The sequence below is a fragment of the Harpia harpyja genome, chromosome 2 (genome assembly GCF_026419915.1).
Source record: "Harpia harpyja isolate bHarHar1 chromosome 2, bHarHar1 primary haplotype, whole genome shotgun sequence".
NCBI lineage: Eukaryota > Metazoa > Chordata > Aves > Accipitriformes > Accipitridae > Harpia > Harpia harpyja.
In genome coordinates, this window is record NC_068941.1 from 90110202 (window position 1) to 90133999 (window position 23798).

Below are 23798 nucleotides of genomic sequence, written 5' to 3' on the forward strand. Positions count from 1 at the left end.
CGGAGGGATCTCAGCAAGGAGGCAGCAGCTGCTGCGATGGGCTGGGGAGGGGGATGCCTGCCTGCCACCCTGCCCACCACCCGTGGGCTCAGCGCCGCTCCCATCCATCCCATCCCGTCCCTTCCCATCCCATCCCCGTCCCCAGAGCGCTCACAGACACAAGCTGAGTCCGTAGGAGCAAAGCCAGCCCCTCGCCCGGAGAGCACAGGGCCCTGCAGGGTGCTCAGGGGAGTGTACCCGGGGGTCACTCTGTGGGGCTACCCCACTGTCCCTGGAAACTGGTGTGTCCATCTCCCAGTGCAGGAAAGGAGGACTGTCCTGCCTGGCTGGCCCTGCTTACGCAAGGGAAGAGGCTGCACCGCTGGTGAGCCACGGCACTGGATCCACAGCACTGGGAGGATGCACCCGAGGATGAAGGACTGTGCGATCCTGAGAGCTGAGCGAGAGGGACCTTAGCTGGAAATAAGGCTGGTAGCTCAGTACGTTTGAGCACAGGGAGCTGGAAGGGTGGGGGGGAAGGCTGGCTGGCGTGGGTGCTGGCTGTCTCTCCCACAGCCCACAGGAACGGCAGCACGCTGCTTCGGTGCTTGAACCGGAGCAGCAGAACAGGGGGATAAGGGGGGATTAAGCACCCATGTGAGTGGAGCATCGCCCCCGATCCGTGCCTGGGAAGCTCCAGCTCCATGCTCCGAAGCACTGTCCGGCTGCACACCCGTGGCCGAGCCCCTGTCCGGCGGCGAGGTGGCCGCAGAGTGACATCTAACGGCAGCGGGCCGAGAGGGGACACGGCCCAGCAGCCACCTTCCTCGCTGGGGGCTGCCACTTCTGCAAGCAAAGCCCCCCCCGTGGCCCCCAGCTCCCCTCCAGCAGCACGGAGCTGACAGGACAGGGCTCCTCCGCATCCCCTGCCTCTTCCCGGGCACCGAGGGGACATGTTTGGCCTGGGGACACCTCTGCCCTCCTGTCCAACGGGCTGACAAGGCAGATGCCAGGAAAATGGGGTGCTGTGACCCTGGGCTGTCTCCGAGCATCACATCCCCGATCTCCCACCTGCCCCGCAACCCCGTCTGCAGACCGAGCTGTTGCTCCGCAGCGGCCACAGACCGGCTTGGGGGGATAACGTGGAGGAGAGAGCGGGGAAGGAATCACACGCCAACACGGGGGAGTCCCCAGGTGAACCAGTCCTGCCCAGCCCCACGCCTGCCTGGTTCCTCCCGGCTCTCCACCCTTCCCAAAGCAGGGCAATAAAACCCTTCCCAGCTCATCCCAACAGACACCGGCTGTGCGTTGCTCCAGATTTTATTTCCAGACAGAGGAATAGCATACGGGGAGACCCCGGCACTCGGGGGCTGCGTAGCACCGCAGCAGGCGGGACCCTGGGACGGTGGCTTTGGTGGGGGGGGACAGGAGGACGGTGGCGATGGAGAGGCTGCCCCCAGGCTTGCACCGTCACCAGGAGATTTATTTATTTTTTTTTTCTCCTGGGGTTTCACTGCTGGAGAGCAGCTCTGAGCCGTCACAGCTTGCCGGTGCCTGGCACACACGGCACACCACGCGCGGTGGCGAGCACAAACCGTGCCCGGCGTGAGAACAACATCCACGGCGGGGAGGGACGAGGGGCACGGCGGGACAGGAGAGGGGCAGAGGGGGCTGGGAGGGGATGGAGACGGGACCAGGTTATCCCCAGGGTGGTGGCTGCCTGGATCCAGCCAGGCCAGGGCTGTGCGCTTCCAGCACGACCTGCTACAGTTGCTCCTGGGCCAAAGAGCCACCGGCTTAGGAAGCTCCATCCATCTGGAAAAGGTTGGGGCTGGTTGGGGAAACCCTGCCCACGGTGGAGCCTGCGGGGCGAGGGGAGCACCCAGAGCATCGCCCAGAGGGGTCAGCACCCTTGTGGGCTGTGAAGCCCCTCTGGGATGAGCTTGCAAGGGGGAATTCTGGTCCTCATGAGGCTCTGCCCCTCCTGTCCTTTCCCCGGTGCCAGCAATGCCAGCCGAGGCTGCGGTGGCAGCACGTACCAGCCTGGCTGGGCCAGATCCTGGATGGTGCATGAGTCTGGACCAGCATCCCTCAGCCCCATGCTGGGGCAGCACTGGGATGCTCTCTATCACAGCACACCCCATGGACCCCCCCCCACTGCAGGGATCCCCTGGGAGCTCAGGGTGGGGGGGCGGTCCTCAAAGCTGGCCCCACCACGGTCCCTACCTGTGCCTGTTCCTATTTGCTCCTCAGCTCAAAAGTGTCCTCAGCACTGGACCAGCCCCAAAACGTCCTCATCCTGGAAGGGAGGAGAGGGAGCTGCCACCCCGGCTCCCCGCCATGGGCTGGCTCAGCCCGGGGTCCCCGTCCCCCCCCCTTCCCATCCCAGCCAGGGACATTACCTGGGCCACAGCTTCACAGCCAGGAGGGCCAGGGCGGCCACACAGATCACGGCTATGAGCAGTCCGGCCAGGACGGTGAAGGCCAGGAGGTGGGTGAGAGCTGTGGGCAGAGGGGAGCCAGGGCAGATCCCCGCTGGCATCGGGGCTGCCGGCTCGGCAAGACCGGAGGGGGCTCAGGGAGCCCTGACAGGGGGGGTGGCCTCCCCCAGCCCTTTTCCCCATGGCTGTAGCTGCAGTATGGCCCTGGTGTGGGGTCAGTGTACGTGGGACCCCCCCCCAGGGGTGCCCTGTGAGGGGTGAAGGGGACCCTTGGGAGGCAGCTGTGACAGCCGGCTGCAGGCGAGGGACACCCTTCAGCACCAGTGCCATGTCCCCGGGGTTGGGGACAGCCAGTCGGTGGGTTGAGGACACACCATGGGGGGGGTCACAGGGTGGCACAGCACCAGGTTCGACCCCGCGGGGACTCTTGCTGCTCCTGGCTGCCCCTGCCCATGTCACCGTCCCCTGCACTAAGGGGTCGGGCAGGCTGGCACGTTTCTGTGTGTCACCCCGTGCTGGATGGTGTCCTGTCCCCTGCCAGCGCCTGGGGACAGGCAGGGAGCTGGCAGGGCGCACGGGGAGTCACCCGGCACAGCGACAAGCATCATCATCCTGTTTTGCCATTTGTTGAAGCCAAGCCAGTTCCTCCTCACTTTTTTGATCATTCTGCAGCATCCAACTCAATTTTCTGTGTCCATGGGCTTTTTTAGCCCTTTCATAAAAAGCAAGCTGGGATGCTTTGGGAGAAAAACTCCTTGAAAGGAAATACCCAATTCTTGCAATAAAACCCTCCCTCTTTTCCCATCCACCTAAAGACCCATGGCCGATTCAACCCACTTCTGCCGGTCATCCCCACCGCTCTGAAATCATCTTTCTGGCACAATTCCCCGTTCCCCACCAAGCCCCACCACCCCCAGCACAGCACCCCCGGGGGGGGGGGGCAGCCCCACTCACTGTGCACGTTGAAGTAGGCACCGGCCGTGGCGTTGCCCATGGGGTTGCCGGCCACGCAGGTGTACTCCCCCGAGTCCTCCGGCCCCACGGCCCCGAGCTCCACACGGAGGGTGTTGTGGGAGGGGGACGTGTGGACCCCCGGCTTGGTGGCTGGGGCCAGGCTGGAGGCCAGGAGCTGGCCGCGGCGGTACAGGGTGATGGTGGAAGCCGGGTGGCTGTCGGCCGTGCACAGTACGATGCCCACTCGCCCGTTGTGGTTCTCCAGGAAGGTGCTGACGGAGACGTCCCGGGGGGGGTCTGCGTGGGGGAGACAGGGCTGGCGGTGGGCCATGGCGTGGGACCGCCTCCCACGCTGATCTGGGCGCTCACCAAGGGCTGCTTAACGCATCCCTCCTCCGGGCTGGATCAGCTCCAGCCCACCCAGCCCGAGGTTAGCCATTTCACACCCTTCCCCAGCCCTTCGCTTCCCCCTGCCCCAGCTGGAGAGTCCCCCCCGGCTCAGAGCATCGGCAGCCGCTGCTAGACAAAACCCTGATGTCCTCTTCCCTGGGTCTGAAGGGAGAGGAGCAGGGCAGGGAGAGGAGGAAGAAGAGGAGGAAGGCCCCCTCGCCGCAGCAGGACGGCGCGGATGGGATGCATGTGATGCTGGGCTGGGTGCACCCAGCATTTTGGGGGCTCTGTGCCCCATCCTGCCCGGTGGCCTGTCACCGTGGGGTCGGGGGACACTCACAGAGCACGCTGAGGCTGAGCGGGACCGAGGTGGCACTGCCCCGTGTCCCGCTCGCCCGGCAGCGGTAGGAGCCGGTGTCGGTGCTGGAGACGTGGGTGAGGACGAGGGAGCCGGCCGGTCCCTCCCGCAGCCACCGGCTGTTCTTGTACCAGGTGTAGTTGGCCTCTTCGCCCACCCAAGGGACGCCCGAGCAGGTCATGGTGGCTGTGGTACCTTCGGGGACTTCTGGCGAGGGCTCAACCGTGACTGTGACGCCTGAGGAAGAGGAGGGAGGCTGGGAAGTCGGGGGGAGCCCAGGACTTGGGTATTCACAGGACAACACCAACCCAACCACCCCCCCAAAAGGCTCCTGAGAGCCACGGTCCCACAGGAGGACCCACCGGGACCCCGACACGGTGCTCGCCATGGCTCGGGGCCCCCCCTCACCTCCCACGTCCAGATGCAGGGACGAGGACGCGGTGCCGTAGCTGTTGTTGGCCGAGCAGATGTAGAGCCCCGTGTCCCGCAGCTCCAGCCCCCCCATCTCCACCCGCAGGGAGTTGGGGGCCACCTGGACGGTGAAGCGTGGCTCGGCCGGGCCCCACGTGGAGACCAGGGGTGCGAGGCCGGGACCCCGGCGCAGGGCGATGCCGGAGGGTGGGAAGCTGTCGACGGTGCAGAGCAGGACGGCCTGCCGCCCCCCCCGGGGCTCCACCAAGGAGATGAAGGATGGCTCCTGGGGTGCATCTGCAAGGACAGGGACAGTGGGGTGTGTGTCCTAGCCCCCCCCCCCCCCCCAGCTCTGGTGGCAGGGGACCAGCCACCAGTGGGGTTTGGGGGGGTGACGGGTTTGCTGCTGGCTGAAGGCGGGGGGGGGGGAGAAGGGGCGCGATGCGAGGCCCGGGAGCGCTTGGGACCCCCCCCCCACCCCGGACCAGGGGGCCGCGGACTGTCGCCGGCCTGTCGCGGGATGTCACCAGGTGGCGACATAGACCGTCCTCCCAACCGCGCCGCGGCGACAGCGACATCCCCGCCGGGCTGCCCTGGGTCCCCTTTGCCGGCAGGACCCGGTGTGTGTGTGTCCCACTCCCCGTGACACCCCCCTCACCCCCCCCATGCAGCCGCCCCTCACTCACAGAGCACCCGCAGGGCGGCGGGGGGGGCCCGGCGGCCGCGAAGCCCCTTCCCCACCTGGCAGGCGTAGGCACCCGCATCCGTGTGCCGGGCAGCGGGGAGGACGAGCGAGGCGTCGAGCCCCTCCGCCAGCCACCGCCCGTTCTTGTACCAGGTGTAGAGGGTCCCCGGGTGGGCACCCACGTCCCGGCAGGTCAGCGTCACGTCGGTCCCCTCGGGTACCTCGGCGGAGGGTCTCACCACCACCCTGACGGCTGGGGAGAGAGACCGCTGGCCCTCACCGGCACGAGGTTTGCCCTCCTCGGCTGCGGCTGGGAAAAGCCTTTCCCGGCTCCGAAGCCGCCGTTCCCCCTTTGGCGGGGCGCGCGCGTGGGGTGGGTGCCCACCCGAGTGGGCAGCAGCACCTCCTCGCCCTTCCATCGGCCCCACACCGTTCCCGATCCCACCCCGATGCTCTGCTGCCCAACAGCAACACTTATTTGGTCCATACCCCTCGATGCCCACACCAGCCCGCTCGGGGGTCCCCAGCCCCTTGTCCCCCCACCCGCAGCAAAGCCGGACTCACCCTGCACACGGAGGGGCAGGGACGCGCGGGCGCTGCCGAGGGGGCTGCGTGCTCGGCACTCGTACTCGCCCTCATCCTCCTCGGAGGCCTCCCGGAGCTCCAGCCTCAGCGCGTTGGGAGCCGGAGAGATGTGGCCGCTCTGCCCAGGGTGGTCACCTCCCGCGGGGGGGCTGGAGGCCACCGGCTGCCCCCCCTTGAGCAGGGTGATCTCGGACAGGGGATTGCTCTCCACGGCACAGAGGAGGATGACTGCCATCCCCTCGCCGCTCTCCACGAAGGCCTTCATCTGCAGGTTCCTGGGGGGGTCTGCGGGAAGGAAAGGCGGGGGGGGTGAGGCGAACTGTAGGATAAGCAGCGTCTCAGCAAGTCGGAGCATCCCCGGCCTGCGCTGCTCAGGCGGGGCCGGCTGCTCTCACGGTCTGGGCTGTGAGCTGGGGGGGTGATGCTCTGCTGCCAGACACCGCTGCCTGCAATACAGAACCCGTTCAGGCAGCTGCCTGCAATGCAGGACCTGCTCAGGACCTGCTGCCTCTTTCCTCAGCATCCACGGTCCCCTTGAACCGAACCGACACTCAAAACATGGCACAGGGACATTTGCTGAGCTCATTTCTAACCTGAAGCTCCAGCCACGCCGGCTGGGTGCGGGAGCGTGGCACAGCACGTGGCACAGCACGTGGCACTGCACGTGGCGTGGCACTTGGCCTGGCCCGGCTCGGTGTTCCGCTCACAATCCAGCCTCAATAAAAAAATACCCTTTGCACATCAGTGCATGGCAAATCCAACAGCAAGGCTTGTGCAAAGGCAGCACGACTGTGGGTGCAGCTCGGGCCCATAGTGCCAAGACAGTTTTAGTAGCATCCATCTAGCATTCGCCATCCAAAATCAGGAGGAGGAAGAGAAGCAACGGATTTGTTGCCGGGGTGTCAGGCGCTCTGGAGGACATTTCCAGAAGTGCTCCTCCACACTCACTCCTCACAGCAGATTTATAGGTTAAAGCTGTCTTTTTCTAATAAAAAGGAAAAAACCCTTACATTCTGACTTGCAACTACACTTTTTTTTTTTTGCATGTCTTTTTTTAAACAAAGTCTGGTTTTCATTTTCCAAATCAGGAAAAAAAAAAAAATCCTGCAGTGTTTCCTGAAAGCCAAAGATTGTTTTGTCTCAGTTTGGTACAAAGGGGGCTCTTGGAGAAGCTTCACCGAAATCTTCTGCAGATGACATGGGGCTGGTTGGCCAGGTCTGCTTGCCGGCGGTCTAACATAGGACTGGGGTATAAAGCTTGGCTTAGTTATCACCTGGGACAAAGGCTAAATTTTACTGAGCCCCCCAAAACTAAGCCAGGCCTTGCTACCACCCACCCCCTCCAGACCATGCCCCCAGGAGGGTTCCCAGCCGAGGGGACCAACCAAGGGACAAGTGACACCCCAAGGGACCACCATGCAGCGCGGCCAGGTCCCCGTCCCGGGTGGGTGCCAGGGACATCCCCCCCCCAATATGAAGCCCCCTGCCCACGGGGACTCACAGAGGACGTTGAGGGTGGTGGGGGCAGAGCTGCGGGTCCGTGCCGGGGTCCGCACCGCGCAGTGGTAGGAGGCGGCGTCGGTGGCAGCCACGCTGGGGAAGGCGAGGACCCGGGGCCGAGCCGCTGCTGAACCAAACCTTGTTCTTGTACCAGGTGTAGCTCAGCGCTTCCCCGCCGCCGCTTTCGACCGCACAGGTCAGGTTGACGGCGTTGCCTTCTTGGATGTCCGGGGAGGGGGAGATCCAGACCCTGGCAGCTGCGGTGGGAGAGGGGAGGGAGGTGATGCTCGGGGTGGGCTGGGGGCTGATGGAGGGGCGGCTGGGCAGGAGGGCGGTGGGCTGCTTGGTGGGAGAGCTGGTCCCATCCGGGATTTTTGTCTGGGGCTCTTTTCCCGTCATTCCAGACAAGAGGCGATGAAGACGCTGCAGCCCCCTCCCTGCTTCCCAACCCTCCCCACCCCTGCGGCGGCCGTAGGACAGCCCGGGGTGACGCTGGCTCTGCGAGCACAGCCGGGACGGCGTCATGGATGGATACGGCAGAGCCAGCCCTTTGCATCACCTCCCAGAGGAGCTGCAGTTCCTTCACTGTGTGCGGGGGGATACACGCAGCTCTCCGGGAACACCTCTGGCGTAGCCCTCCGTCCCCATAAACACGCATCTTCCTCCTTTTCCTCTCTGTTTCTGCGATGTCTGTCCTATTCCAGCTCCTCTCTGCCCTCCCTTCCCCACGAGCGTCCTCCAGCAGCGCCTGCCTTCACCTCTTCACCATAACCCACCGTCTCCATCGCTCCCCAGTTTCAGCGCAGCCAGTTTCGGTGGCTCCATCCCATCCCCATCCCCTTGCCCACATCCTGCCCGTCCCCAGAGGCAACCCCAGCCCCGCACTCACTGCCTGCCGTGAAGTTCACCGCGGTGCTGGCGTTGCCGTAGGCGTTGCTGGCGGAGCACACGTACTCCCCCTCGTCCTCCAGCAGCACGGGGAGGATGCTGACCCGCAGCGTGTTGAAGGCCAAGGCGACGCTGAGCCGTGGCAGGGCGGCGGGCTGCGGCACCGCCGTGGAGGCCACCAGCGCCTGGTCCTTGAAGAGAGCCAGCTCTGCCTGCGGGCTGCTGTCCACCGTGCACTGCAGGACACCCCGCTGCCCCTCGGGGGTCTCCAGGAAGGACGTCAGCACCGGCTCCCGCGGAGGATCTGCCCAGGACAGACGTTACACGGAGGGTGAGCAAACCCTCAGTCAGCCCCCCGAGGTCGGGATGCCTGGCCCCAGCTCCAGCCGGGGAGGGGTCCCATCCCCCTGCCCCAGTCCTGGGTGGCATCGCCGTCCCCAGGCTCCTCGGACACCCCGAGGTGTTTGCAGTGGCTCCTGGCACCTCTCAGCCAGCGCCGGGGCGGCAGCAGCAGCCCACGCTTGCAGGAAAGCTTAAGCCAGACTTTTCCTCTCCATGATTTTTCCCTCCGTTCCGGAAAGAGATTTCTCCTAAATTGAAGTCTTGAAAAATGTGGGTAATTTCAGGTCGATTGAAACATGTTGTTTCAACAGAACCCAAATATTTCTTATTGCTTTTTCCCCTTTTTATGCCACACGCCAGGCAGGTGAGACATGGGGTGGCCACACCGCTTCTCATCGGAAAGTTCTGCTTACAAGGGGACACGCAGCGTTTGGGGACAGTGCCAGCGGCGAGGGCCACGCAAGGTGCCTGCCGTGTGCCAGCCATAGCCCTGCGTGGCCAAGTGGCCTTGCTCAGCATCTCATCCCCAGCACCATCCCCGGCACCATCCCAACCCCAGCACCATCCCATCCCCAGCACCCTGCTCGCCCCCGCCTTGATTCCCAGGAGGGTCCCACTCACAGGAGACATGCAGGGTGACAGCCGGGGAGATGCTGGTCCCCGAGGGGCTGCGGGCTCGGCAGTGGTAGGAGCCGGCGGCGGGTACTGGCAATGCGGGGCAGTGTGAGGAGGTTTTCGGGGCTCTCCTGGAGCCATTTGCTGTTCTTGTACCAGGCGTAGACCGTGTCACCCTGCGGCTCTCCTGCCACTTGGCACGTCAGGGAGACGTCATCTCCTTCCCGCACCTCCGCAGACGGCAAGACGAGGACTCGGGCAGCTGGAGCATGGAGAGATGACGATGCCAGCTCAGAGGGCATCGCAGCAGAGCTTGGCACCGCCGGTCCCTGAGCAACCCCGACACGGCACAGGACGGAAACAAAACCCTCATCACTTCCATAGCGTGCGGCATAGCGCTGCAAGTTTTGGTGCTCTTGTTCTGACTGGGGAGGCCACGGACCCTTGCAGCCCTGGGGCTGGCACTGGACATTTATTTTTAAGAAAACACATTGCTCCCTGTCCCCATTAGCTGACCCCCCTGGACTCCATCAGTTGTGGTGCCCAGGGCTGAGGTGTTTGAATACAGGTGCTTGGTGCGGGGCGGGGGGGGGGTGAGCCAGTGCCTCCGGAGCAGCAGCCGGAGCCTGGATGGGATCCAGCGGCAGTGGGTGGGAGCGCAGACACCGGCTCCCCTGTGGACACCTCCACAGAGACACATTTGGATCGATCAGTCTAAGGACCAGATCCCAACCCAAGAAATGAATTCAGCCCAGGATTCCTGCCAACCCGCCGGGTAACTGGGTACGGGTGCGGAGGCGAGAGGGTCTGGGTGCTGGTTAGGCACTGAGGGTGCTGGTTAGGCACTGATGCCCACCCACAGCCAGAAACCCCCCCGGTGCAGACCACCGGGTCCCAGCTCATCACACCCAAGCCCCTGCACAGGGACCCCTGTATGGACCATCCCACCCGCTGGTGCGGGTCTAAGCACGATGCCGCGCGGCGTCAGCCGGCCGGCGCGCGGTACTCACTCTGCACGCGGAAATACAGGCGGCGGGCCGCGGTGCCGTGCGCGTTGGTGGCGGTGCAGCGGTAGCCGCCTTCGTCCGCCGGCGTCACCTCCCGGACCTCCACCCTGAGGGAGTTGGGGGCTGCCGTGGCGCTGACCCGCGGGCTGGGGCCGGTCCCCGCGTCGCTGGTGGCCACCAGCTCCTCGCCCCGGTGGAGGGCCAGCCGGGCGGGAGGGTTGCTCGCCACCGAGCACTGGAAGATGGCCAGGCGGCCTCTCTCCGTCTCCAGGAATGCCGTCAGGTGGGGGTCCCGTGGGGGGTCTGTGCGGGGCAGAGAAGGGCGGTTGAGCAGCTATCGCTCCCCGACATGAGATCTCCTGGAAAGTGGCAGCTTCCCGGGGTCTCCCAGAAAGAGAGGGAAAAGCTGCATCAGGGAAGGGAAGGGAAGGGAAGGGAAGGGAAGGGAAGGGAAGGGAAGGGAAGGGAAGGGAAGGGAAGGGAAGGGAAGGGAAGGGAAGGGAAGGGAAGGGAAGGGAAGGGAAGGGAAGGGAAGGGAAGGGAAGGGAAGGGAAGGGAAGGGAAGGGAAGGGAAGGGAAGGGAAGGGAAGGGAAGGGAAGGGAAGGGAAGGGAAGGGAAGGGAAGGGAAGGGAAGGGAAGGGAAGGGAAGGGAAGGGAAGGGAAGGGAAGGGAAGGGAAGGGAAGGGAAGGGAAGGGAAGGGAAGGGAAGGGAAGGGAAGGGAAGGGAAGGGAAGGGAAGGGAAGGGAAGGGAAGGTCTCTGCTGGACCCGTGGGGACCACACCATCCCCAGGGTGACCACACCATCCCCACCCACAGCAGCCACCCTTTTTGGGGTGTGCTATACCACGCAGTGGCCCTCAAATGTATACGAGCTTTACACCCGCAGGATCACATGCCCGTGCACACATTAAGTGCATGCTTGCTCAGTAGGAAAGCAAAGACGCTGCAGACGGTGGCACGGAGGGACGGACGCCCATGGGAGGAAGCCCCAGGAAAAATTTTTTTACTGAGAGGGTTGTCAAACATTGGAATGGGCTGCCCAGGGAAGTGGTTGAGTCACCATCCCTGGAGGTATTCAAAAAGCGAGTGGATGGGGTACTCCAAGACATGGTTTAGGGGGCATGGTTAATGGTTGGACTCGATGATCTTGAAGGTCTTTTCCAACCGAAATGATTCTATGATTCTACGATTCTATACATATGTACTCAAAGATCCACACGTGCACCCACATCAGCTCTGCCCAGGCCCCGGGCACAGCCACGCGTGTGTGAGCAGAGCTGGGCACGCTTGCATAGACATAAGCTACAAATCCAATATCCCAATAAACGGAGCATCCCCAGCAGCCCGTACATACACAGCACATCCAGGGAGACGGCGGGGGAGCTCCGGCTGCTGCCGTCGGTGGTGGCTCTGCAGCGGTAGAGACCCGCGTCCGTGCTGGCCACTTGCCGAAACACCAGGGAGGCGGCCGAGCCCTCGGCGAGCCACTGCCCGTTTCGGTACCAGGTGAAGTTGGGCAGAGCCGGGGAGTCGCTGCTCAGCCGGCAGGTCAGGTTGGCGGCGTGGCCTTCCAGCACGTGGGAGGACGGAGCCACGGCGATGCTGGCAGCTGCGGGCAGGGGCAGAGGCAGGAGGCAAATAGGCTCCAGCGTGAACTCAGCCAGGACAGCAAGCACCCACCTCGGCAGCGTTAGGGGGAACAACCCCCTCCGAGGCCGGCCAGCTAGCAAGTGACTTTGCGGCTATTCCAGGAGAAGGCAAATGCCGGCTAATCCTGCAACGCTGTGATGGGGACGGCTCTGAGCTGGAGCAGCACCCTGCCTTACCAGCCCAGGGAGGATGTACTGGCAGGAGGGGGTTCGTGGGAACTCCCTCAGCAGCGTTTTGCTCAGCATCCCTGGTCACACGTAGTCAGAGGTCAGCAGTGAATCCCTGCCAGGAGCTGGAGCCCTCGCTGTGGCCATAGGGGAGCCCTCCAAACCCACCAGGAGAGGCTGGAGGGGCTGGCACAGCCCCCTCCTGTAGCAGACCCCACTTTAACCCCGCTCACGCTCCACCCTAGCACCAGATGACTTGTGCACGGCAGCTCTTTCAAGACAGATGCTGTTTGATACCCCGGATTTCATGGGCATGTGGCCTATTTCTGCTCGTTCTGTCCTTCTGCCACCATCACCCTTGATCTCCTGAGCTTGTCTCCTTCCCTGGCATTCCCTTCCCACCCTCCCCTCTCCCAGCATTTTCCCAGAGGCTGCGGGGACGTGTGGCACCCGGCTCTATCCTGCCCATCGCCCCTCCATCACACTCACTCTCAGCCCTGAAGTCCACGGCCGCGCTGGCGTTGCCCTGCGGGTTCCCAGCCCAGCACACGTAGGTCCCCTCATCCTCCATCACCACCTCCTGGATCTCCACCTTCAGGCTGTTGTAGGACAAGGTGGCGTGGACCCTGGGGTTGGGGGTCGTGGGGCAGCCCCACGTGCAGGCTATCGCTTCTTCTCCTCTCCATAGGGTCAGGTTGGCCTCTGGGTCACTCTCAACGGTGCACTGGATGATGCCCAGGTGCCCGTCCTGGGTGTCCACGAAGGAGCTCATCACCGGTTGCCTTGGTGGGACTGCAGGGTTAAAACACCTCTGGTGAGAATATTATGGATTCCTGAGGTTGGCAGAACCCCAAGAACCCGAGGGATTGCTGCATTCCAGTGCCACCTGAGCAGTTCTTGGGCATCCCAAGACCCTCCAGCTGCCAGACCCCAGGGTCCCACATCTACCGGCTCTCTGCAAGGGACCTGCATGCCCCAGGCACCTCTGGTGGCACCTCTGTTGTCACCTGCCTTGAGCTCAGGGTCCAAGTGCAGGTGCCCAGCCCTATCCCACACCCTGGGGCAGATCTGCAGAGATCCCAGTGTTTCAGGCATCTGGGGGCTGGTTGTGATCCACATTTCCTACCACAGCTACAGAAAAATGCCATTTTGTCAGGACTGAAACTTCCTAACTGTTTTTTTTCTGGTTTGGTATCAGGGAAGATTTTTATTTTACAGCACAGAAAATATTTGGAAGGCAAAATCCAACCGGAATATATTTTTCACAGGGATCATTTCTTGTTCTAAGAAATCTAATTTAATTTCATGGGACATTTTAAAACTCTTTGGGAATTCTGGGATTCTCCAAATTTCTCCTCCCCTAAATTCACAGATTTACCTGCAAAAGGGAAATTTCTGCCTTTCCCCCATTTCTGCTCACAAGCTCCTTGGCCATGCTCGGCGGTGATGAGTGAAACCTCGGGGTGGGAACAGCAGAGGGGCTTCCCAGCAGGACCACCCAGCCCAGACCCAGGACCCCCCTTGCTTTCCCGGGCATTAGCTGGGGGACACCCCCCGGCAGCACTCACAGAGCACACGGAGCGGGACAGCCGCCGACGTGTCGCTGCCGTTGCTGCTGCGGATCCTGCACTGGAAAGCGCCTGCATCCTCGCCGCGGACGGAGGGGAAGCGCAGCGTCGGGGTCGAGCTCTCCCGCAGCCGCTTGCTGTTCCTATACCAGGTGTAGAGGGTCTCCTCCGCCGTGCCCCGAGCCCCCAGGCAGGTCAGGGTTACGTCTGCCCCTTCCCGCACCTCCGCCGAGGGCTGGATCAGGACCTCTGTAGCTGGAGGAGGGATGGGAGAGGGATGTCAAGGAGGGAAGGGAAACCTCTGCCGCAAACCTTCACCCTTCCCCTGGCCCTGTCCGGCCAAAGCCCCGCACTCGGTTTCCCTCTAAGGCAGGACCCAAACAGCCCCCTCCCTCGCAAGAACCCGTGGCATCGGTGGCTGCGTCTCTGGTGGGTGATGATCCCTGGGGATGCAGGGATGTCTCCACCTGAGCCGTTCACCCTGGATCTCTTCCACCAGCGGAGACAAACGGAGCCTTTCCTGAGCCTTCACCTGCTCTCTCGGAGCACCCGCGTTCAGCCACGTGAACTGGTGCCAGGACAGGTTCGGTCCCCTCTGCCCGCTGGTGGGTGATAGGATGGGCTGGACGCATCTTGGCCAACTTGAAACGGACCCAGCTAACCACTGTGGCATCCCTGCTCCAGTTTATTTTCTCCGGTGTTGGACCTTAAGGTCCATTTTGGTTTCTTTGGACATCCTAAGGGAGGCTCCTCTTGGACATGGTTTTGGGGGGCTTTCCTCTCCTCCTTTCCCATGGCTGCTGCCTCTGTCACCCCAAACCGTCAAGGCTGGGGGACCCTCAGGGTGCAGAGGGTTAGGGGATGGGGCAGGAGGAGCTGGTCCCCGCTGTGTGCCCAGATGCCACGCACCGCTGGGGGCTCGCAGGCACAGGGAAGAAACACTTTGGACAAACTTTGCTACGGATTTTGCAGCACCAGCCCCCCAGAATCAGTCCCGGGAGTTTGTTGGCACCCAAGACCCGGAGCCAGGAGCCTGGCAGCCCCCTCGCACCAGGACCGGCGGGACTCACCGCGGGCGACAAAGACCTTGGCGGTGCTGGCTTTGCCGTAGGCGTTGCTGGCCGTGCAGCGGTACTCCCCGCTGTCCTGGGGCCCCACGCCACGGATCTCCAGCCGCAGGGCGTTGCGGGATGCGGTGACGCCGAACCGCTGGCGCGGGGCCGCCTGCGACCCGCTGGCCGCCAGCAAGGTGCCGTCGCGGTAAAGGGCCACGGTGGCCGGCGGGTGGCTGTCCACGGCGCAGCGGACGATGGCCAGCCTGCCGCCCTGCGTCTCCTGGAAGAGCGTGATGGTGGGGGTCCGGGGGGGGTCTGCGGGAGGGGAGAGGATGATGCAGCTCGGGAGGTCCCAGCAGTGCGGCCGCTACCTGAACGGCTGCGCGTGGGGCACGTCCAGCCCCGATCCGCACAGCTGCTCCTCCGAGCTGCTTTCCCCCTTAAGTAAGTGGGTTATATTTACTCACAGAAATGTCAAAGCCAAACCCAGGGCTATTTTATTTTTCCCCTGACTTGCAAAAGCTCCTGAGCTGTTATTATCGTAGCTGGCTCCTCGGTTAGTAACCTCCCAGCGGTTTATGGTGTGTAACAGATTAGTGGAGAAGCAGGAGATGCTGCAATGAACGGACGGGTCCCTGCTGCAGCAAATACCACTTAATGGTACCTTCAAATGCGGCTCATGACCAGAAATTGTTGCATTTATAGCAACTTCTACCTAGGAGGGCTGAAACCCACCTGTCAACTGGACCCAAGGCATTTGGGGCAGAGACTTTGTTTTGACTCGAGGGGGTTTGCACAGCCCCTGGCACAAAGGGACCCTTGTCTGGTGGGGCCCCCCCCCCATCCCATCCCCTGGCAGGAGCCGTGGGTACTCACATGTCACGCTCAGGGTGATGGCCTGGGACGTGTCGCTGCCCCGGTCGTTGGTCACCTTGCAGGAGTAATAGCCGGCGTCGCTGGCGGCCACGTGGTGGAAGAGCAGGGTGTGCGCCGTGCCCTCCTTGAGCCAGGCACTATTCTTGTACCAGGTGTAGTTGAGGTCCTGGCCCTCCCTGCCGGGGACGTCGCAGGACAAGGTGGTGGCCGTCCCCTCCTGCACCTCGGCCGCGGGGCTCACCGAGATCTCTGCAGCTGATGGAGATGGAAGCAAGTTCAGGATGGCCTCGGCGGCAGGAGAGCAGCCCCCCTCCTCGCCGAGCCCCCCGACCCCGCGGCACAGAACAGAGTCCAGGGAGAGGCAGGAGCCCCTCTACCCCCCAGGGATGGCGGTGGAGGCGGGAGGTGTTTGGGTTTGCTCCCTGCCACCGGCACTTTCCCAGCTTGGGTTCAAGTCCAGGCTTTAATGCAAAACCCCAGAGGCAAAATTCATGGCGGGTGCAGCAGCGTCCTTTGCCTCTCGTGGTCTGCACGGGGGGCTCTGGCGGGACCCGACCGGCCCCACCTGCTCCAGGCTGGGGGGAGTGATGCTCCCTGTGGGATTCTGACACGGGCAGGCTCCTGGGTGATGTGGCGGTCTTGGGCTTGTCTCTACCGCAGGATCCGATGGAGGACCTTGGCTTCCCCTCCCTACAAACCACCCTGGCTCCAAATCCCCGAGAGCTCTGACAACCTCCTTCCCCGCAGCGGCAGCGAAGCCTTGCAGCCGGCTCTGCTCCCCGGACTTGGCTGGAAATGCCTCCCCGCCCTGTCTTTGGGGTTCGCCACAGCCCTGCGCCGTGAAGGATGAAGGATGCAGGCATGGTGCGATGGAGGCATCACAGTCCTCCACCACGGGCTTCCCAGCTCCTGGACCTCCAGCCGGTACTGGCCATCTCAGTGCCAGCCCCTGCCCACCCCAGTCTGGACTGGGTAAACTCCGTCCCGCTCCCATGGCCCCGCTCCTCCTCCAGCAATGACCCAGCCTCGGGCAAGCTCCCCTGGCACTTACAGAAGATGTAGAGCGTAATGGCAGGCGCCACGCCAGCCCCGACGGCGTTCTTGGCTTCGCAGCGGTACTGCCCGTAGTCCTCACGGCGAACCCCCCGGAGGGTCAGCATCTGCTCGCTGCCCACGGCCACCCCATCCTTGTACCAGCCGTACGCCGAGATGGGGGGGTAGCTGCTGCTCATCTCGCAGGTGAGGGAGACAGTGTCACCCACGCGGATGTTCTGCGTGGAGGGGCTGACCGACACGTGGGTGTCCTTAGGGGCGTCTGCAGGGAGGACAGACAGACACGGCAGGCAGCGGTGAGGCTGGGCAGGACCCGCGGGATGCTGTCGTAGCCCATCCTGCTGTTTATATGTGAGGGTCTGGTGCGGGGAAAAGGGGAGCTGGGAAGGGGGGCAAAGCTCCCACACCAGCAGCGGAGAGGGGTGGGCGCAGCGGTGGGTGCCACGACGTGCCAGGGAGCTGGAGCTGGCACTTCAGCAGTGTTTATGGGACCAACGCTGGCTCTGGCCATGGAGAGCAGTGGGGGAACAGGAGAGGGGGGGAGAAGCAGGAGGAAACTCTGCTCTGGCTTTTTGCAAGGAGCCCTGGGAAGGAGGGAAGGGAGGAGGCACGATGGACGGCAGGAGGGGGACCTGGGTGGTCTGACCGTGGCAGAGATGCCCCCGTCCCCCCACCCCACTCAGCCAGCCCCTGTGCAGAGCTGCCCCACGTACGTCTCACCCGGAGGACGACCTCCCCGGTCGCCTTCCTCGAGCCGTAAGAAACTTCGCAGAGCAGCTTTTTGGAGTGGTCCTTCCAGGAGAAGGAGGTGGTGAGGGTCAGGTGGTGGCCGACCCCACTGGTGTCCAGCTGGACCCGGCTGGAGACGGTCGAGACCTGGGGGTCGTAGCCCTCCCAGCGCAGGGCGACGTCGCCCAGCGGGCAGACGTAGGGTGTGGAACACTCCAAGGTGGACGTTTGCCCCTCGGTTTGCTCTTCGCTGGTGGCAGTGCTCGGGCGCTCGAGCTCTGGGGATGGAGAGCAGAGGGTGGGATGTCCGCGTGGGGCAGGCGGGCAGGGGGCTGGGGGCGGGTCTCCCCCCCCGTACCCACCCGAAATGCTCAGCATCACATCCTGCGCCGCCGACCACCGGTCGCCGTTGATGATCTCGAAGCGGAACCTGTAGGGCCCGCCGTCCTCCGGCGTCACCCCCCGCAGCAGCAGCGTGCAGTTGCGAGCGGCGGGGTCCCCCAGGAGCTGGGCACGGCCCTTAAAGCGTGCATCCACCTCCTGCGCTGCCGAGTGGTACACCACCGTCTTCTGGTTGTCGTAATCCTTGTACCAGATGGCCACGATGCCGTCGCTGGCCGCCACGTCGGTGGGGTAGCTCAGGGTGCAGGGAACCACCACGCAGGACCCCCTGACGCCCCGCAGGGATTCGGGGTAGGTGACCCCCCACGAGCCGAGGGCTGTGTCGGAGTTGGGGGCAGAGGGAAGGGGGGGGTCAGGGTGCCAGCCGTGCGGGGGGGCTGCTGCGAGCTGTCCCAGCCGTATGGTCCGCAGACCCCTGCTCCCTTCCTAGGACCCACCGGGGCTGCGTCACATCTCCTGAGCTGCCTGAACAGGCAGGAGGTCGTGGCTTGTTTCCTCACCCCCTCTCTGGCTCCTTGTCCGTTCTGTCATGCCCTGGCTGTCCCCCTGCCACCCCATGCCCACCCCATCCCGGCGCCCAGCCGCATCCCTGCCCACGGGCACCACGCGCCTGCCCGTCGGGAGCACGGGCAGAGCTGCCATGTGGGAGGACGGCGCGATGCGGCACATGCCGGCAAATCTCCCCAGAGCATCTGCTGTGCCGTGGCCTGCAGGAGAGCCAGGACCAGCCTCAGTGTCCCCAGAGCCTGTCCTGCCCATCCCTCGGGCATCACGCACGGTTCCTGGCAGGACCAGGGCATCAGCGCTCCCACTCCCACCCATCCTGGTGCAAATCCAGGCAACCAGCCCCTGCAGGGGACCGGACTGTGCCGGCGGGGCAGAAGGCAGCAGGTCTTTCTGTGGTACCTTACCTGGTGGGATGAGGCTGGCCAGGAGGACGAGCCACCGGGGCAGGGGCATGGCAGCACCCCGGGCACTGCTGGGGGTCCCTGGGGGCAGAGGCAGGGCAGGTTCACGCTGCGAGGGTGGGAGGTGGCCGGTCTTCGGGGTCTGCGTTCGGCAGAGGGGACCCTGACAACAAGAAGAGGTGGCCAAAAGCTCTGAAACGCATTGTACATCAGCGCAGCCCAGATTTTCCCACCGTGTGCTCTCACGCTGGGCTGGCAGAGCCCACCCGGCGCCGGGCAAAGACAATTCCTTCTGCACTGAATGGCAAAACCTCAATCCCAGCTCCTTCGTGTCAGTTAACCACCAGCAAAACACGTTATTGATCCACGCAGGATAAATCCTGCTTGCAGCAACACCGACATCGCTCTGGATGCACGGTGCTGCCAGCAGCAGCGGCACGGTCTCCGACGGGCCGGGGTGGGAGAGGGATGGTGCGGGGTGGGGGGGAGCCCCGGCCCCACTGAACTCTCATGGGAGTTTAAGGAGCTAGTCCGGGTTTTGCAGTGGGGTGACAGGATTTACTTCATTCGAGCTTATTCATGTGCTCGGTGCATCCGTGCGACACGGGGAGCAAATGAAGACTAATACTGACATGGAAAATGTGTGTACGGCATGGGATGGGGTCATGCAAATGCCAGTTATGGGATTCTGGGTTGAAAATAAAAATGAGGGCAAAGGAAAGCAAGCAGATACCTGAAACTAAGAGGTGAGATACTTCTAAAGAAGCACTCTCAGGGAAATCCCTGGGAAGGCAGAAATCCCCGCAACCTGCTCACAGACACCAGGCGAGCTCTGGAGGGTCTGAGCATCTGGGGGGGGCACAAACGTGGGGACGGAGGACAGAGGGACACAGTCGGGCTCATGTTAAAGCTATCCCGATATCGCAGCTCCGCTGGGCACACAGCATCCCGGTTGCCAAAACACCAGAGACACAAAGGTGCCTGTGTCCCACGGGAGCTGCTGGCGGGTTTGGGGCTTCCCTGGCTCGCAACCGAACCGCGGGCTGCAGAGGGCTGAGGATCAGGTCCTGGAAGTGGGACCGAAGGACACGGATTTTTAGACTCTGAAGTTTTGATTTCAATAAGACCATCTGCGGTGAGGAGGAGCACGGCCGCGGCTCCGAGCCTGGCGCAGCCGCTGCCCTCCCCAGGGTCTGCCTCTGCTTTTTGGTGTTGTACATTCAGGTGGGACGGTTTTAACTAAGGATTTATCAATTTTTAGTAGGTTTGATGGCTTTTTGAAGCTCTAGACCTAAGCAAACTGATGAAATTGTTTTTAAATTTAAAGAAATTATTCTGTGATAAACCAGAATTTTTTTTTCTGAATTTCTTTTCATTGTCATGGAAATAAATTAACTGATTGATTTCAATTTAGATCTTTATCAAACAACTTAGCAATCTTTCCATATTGAACGAGGCACCGTTTTACTCCCTGAGCCAACCTTTTCCTCCATCAATGATTTGCTGCTTTGCTAACACCTTTTCTTCCAACACATGCTTTGAATTTGCTTGCCCCTAATTTGGTTTAGGGAGGCATTTTAGAATCCAAAGCACTCGTGAGAGCTTTAGCTTTGCCTGGGATTTTTCCTGGCCAAACTGAAGCACCAAGACCAAACGAAATGGACCCTGGGTGACCATGCACCGGTACCACCGCCCCGGCCCCCCCGGCACCACGGGGCTGGAGGGTTGCCCAAGGGCCGGGGGGAGCCGGGGACCATGCGGGGGCCAGAAATAGCCGTGGGATCGGCGGCGGCCGCCGGGCTCGGGGCAAAGGAGGAAGGAAGCGCCGGTTCAATGCCGGGGTCCACTCCCCAGCTCCCCGCTTGCGCTGACGCCAAGTTTCGTTTCTTCTGCCGTGCTTCTCCCAGTTTCGGTTTCTGGGTGGCGCGGCCTCGAGAGGACCTTTGGTGCAGGATGGGGACCCCCAGCTCCCATCCGCCCACCCGCCCCGCGCTGCGGCCGGAGAACACGGCAGCCTGTGGTGGGGCCCTGCTGCTCGTTAGCTCAACAAAATTAAAACATTTGTAAAGATTTCTCAATAAAAAAATTTGTAACAGCCTCTGCGTGCGTGTGCACGTGCACAACGCAGTGGCGGTCTGGGCCAGAGACATTGCACACGCCAGAGCAGAACATGTTTTGCATTATCACCTAATACCAACTAGGCAAGAATATTTAGATGTCATGCACTGGAAAATAGGGAGAAAGAGGCGATTTCCCAGTGAAGAACCCTGTAACGGTCTCCTCTGCACCCACAGTCACTCTCAGCCTGAGCTGCCACCAGCCCATGAGACAGCCAGCAAAATCCCCACGAGGGCTCCCATGCGCGCCAGCACGTGCAAGGGAGATCTCTAACTTCTTCAAGCTTTAGTAAAAATCACCTGTTGGCGTAGAAATGCGGCAACCGGGGCTGAGCACAAAGAGGGGAAACTTCTAGTTGTGGTCCCATCAGCCTCCACCATGTCCCAATGCAGAGAGAGCAACAGAGATGGGGACCACGGAGCGGTCGGGCAGCATTCCCCCGGGATGAGGGGTGGATGTGAAATCCCCGCGCCTGTCCCCACAGTGCTCCCACCCAACACACCCCTCCTGGGGGCTGGGGGAGCCCACCTCCCCGCTGCCTGCCCCATCCCTCTGCCTGCGAGACCCAGCGAGGGCAGCTCTGGCAGCAGGGAGGGAAGCGGGGGGCAGGTCCGTACCCCAGCCCTGCTCCATCGCTACCTGCTCCGCAGCCGCCCGGCACTGATCCTGCCCCGGTCCCAAAGGCGGGGACAGCACGGCACCCTCTGCACGGGGTGGGAGGCTGCTCAGTCCCGTACCACCCTCTCGCCGCCGCCGTCGTCGCGGCTTTGCCAATCTCCGCCGCTCGGGGACTTGCACCAAGCCCTCTCCGAGGGGTGCGGGTCCCTGGCTCCAAACCCAGCCCCAAGCCTGGACCCGAGACCTGAAGGTATCTGGGCAACTTTCCCGGCCCCAGCAGAAGACACACAAGGCTTAACCCGGCAGAGATGCTCTCACCTCCGGCTGCCTTCGCCGCCGCAGCCAGCCACCCCACGGCGAGGTGCCGTGCCACCTCACCAGCCCTGCACAGCATCCCACGGGGTGCCTCGTCCCAGCCCCACGGGGTGAACCCCAGGGCCAGTCTCTGCCCCGGCTGTCCCCATCCCGGCACCTGCCTGGCGAGCAGTGGCGTTACCTGGGAGTGCCTGTGCCACCGGTGGTGTGGGCTCCCACGCCGTGGCATCGGGGATGGTGCTTGCCCCTCGCCGCTCAGGGACTGCTATTTATCTGGTGCAGGGGGTGAAGAGCCCAAAACCGCATCACTTCCCCATTCAGGGGTTTGTCCTTGCCTCCGCTTTTGGGAAGTGGCTGACATCGTCAGCTATTTCTGGCCTTGTACTGGTTCGGGGCTGTTTTGGGGCAGGGGCCGTGGTGGTCCCCACGGGAGGTTTTTGCAGCATCCCAGCGCTCCAGGCTATAAAGGACGTTGGGAGGCTGCATTTTCTTTGCCCCGCTGCAGCCCAAGCAGCATCATTCTCCTGGCACCCCAGAGCCCCTCGGAGCACCCTTGGCCCTGTGCTGTGTCAGAGCCAGAGCAGGGCGATACCCCAGCCCCGGGGGCACCCACCCACCCACCAAGCATGCCCAGAGGGTCTCCAGGTTTAGGGCCCTGCTGGGATCCCCCTGCCCAGGGCTGCTGAGCCCTCAGCGGGGAAAGCCTGCGGTGACGGCGATGCCGTGCCACCTGCCCAAGTCCTCCCTGGGGCAACCCATCACCCAGAGACTTTATTCTCGCTGTTAATTTGTGGGTTTTCACCGCAGCATGCCCAAAGCGAGGAGAGGACTCTGCCAGCCCTCCCGAAGGGGGTTCCCAGCTTGGCATCAAGGCTGTGCCAAGACACGGGGTGATGTAGAGGCTGCTGGGGCCGCCTGGTCAAGCCCAAGGGGTTTGCGCTGATCCCGGGGTACCATCTGCTTGGGTTTTTGGGAGGAAATCTGGGGGGAATCTACACGAGACTCAACCAGGAGCAAATCATCCCAGCAGTGTGGCTGCCCCAAGCCTGGCCCTGCAGCGTGACCTTCAGGCAGGGGCTGAGCTGATCTTTGGCTGGTTTGGGGCAGGATCCAGATCCAGCCTCTGCCGCAGGTGCCTGTATCTAAAGGGACTCGGTGCTGCGGCACGAGCCCGTCTGTCCCCTGGGTAACGCTGGCACTCAAATTTGATGGCTCGGGGTCAATGCTCGACCTTGTGTAAGTGGACGGGGAGCGTGGGAAACTGCCCTCGGGGACCTCGTGCCGCTGCGCAGCACCCCACCGTCCCCTCCCCAGCCGCTCCGTACCCGTGCCAGCCTTGATTCAGCTAGGTCGGGTGCTGAGCCAGCAGGGCAGGAGCAGCAGCCGCCTGCAGCCCCGGCGAGACCCTCGGGCTGTGCCGGCCGCCGCCAAGAGGCACCGACGGAAAACCGGTCCCATCGGTGAGCAGGGAGCTGGGTCGCCGGTAAGGGGAGGGTGTGCCAAGTCCGTACCCCCCCCTGCGGCGGGGGCACCGCGCGTTGCCAGCTCGGTTTGGGAAGGAGCTGAGCTGCGTTTCCTGACGCAGCACCGAGTGAAGAAACCCTGACTTAGGCAAACGCGGCCATATGGCATCTGGGCTCAGGCTGGCTGGTGCCAGGGCTTCTGCAAAGACCCAGAGCGGCCATCTGGCTCCGAGGCAGGAAAGCCTGAGGCAGCTTGACCCAGCTCCAGCCCTTGTTCTGCATCAGCTTCCTGACCCTCCGCTTCCCTTTCGGTCCCTCTGCACCTCTTTTGCGGCAGCAGACGCCGTCTCCGTTGCGCTCCTGCATGGCACGGTGCTGGGTGCTGCCGTCCCCACTCGAGATTTGGGTGCTGCCAGGTCTGGATGTCACCCTTTGCTCTCCAGGGACTCTCTTTGCAGCCCTGGTGCAAATGCATCCCTGCGGTGGGCAGCAGTGTGATCCAGAAGGTGCAAAGTCCGGGCTAGAGAAGCCGGCCCAGCACCACAACACGTCAAGCTCTGCCCGAGCGGAGCCTGCTCCTGCCAGGATGGAGAGGGCTTCTCCCCTGGGGTCTCGGGAAAGATGGAGTCAGGTCGGGTTTGCGAGCAGAGCTGGGGATCTCTCCTCAAGCACGGTGGACGGACCCCGCCGAGGCTTGCCAGTGCCCGAGACGATGGGTC

The 23798-nt window shown here is 63.1% G+C and overlaps 1 protein-coding gene across 1 annotated transcript; it reads right to left on the reverse strand.

Annotated features, from left to right (window-relative positions):
- Positions 1-1291: 1291 nt before the first annotated feature.
- Positions 1292-21890, reverse strand: SIGLEC1 (sialic acid binding Ig like lectin 1). The gene is given in 24 exon segments (XM_052780907.1): positions 1292-1794; positions 2206-2278; positions 2382-2481; positions 3375-3671; positions 4105-4359; positions 4531-4830; positions 5220-5471; positions 5783-6088; positions 7305-7410; positions 7412-7560; positions 8193-8495; positions 9155-9233; positions 9235-9410; positions 10159-10458; positions 11512-11766; positions 12464-12766; positions 13543-13797; positions 14613-14912; positions 15474-15728; positions 16525-16788; positions 17240-17533; positions 17618-17974; positions 18569-18728; positions 21798-21890. Coding segments are annotated over 23 exon segments (5175 nt in total). The 5' UTR covers positions 21846-21890; the 3' UTR covers positions 1292-1794; positions 2206-2217.
- Between the last annotated feature and the right edge of the window lie 1908 nt (positions 21891-23798).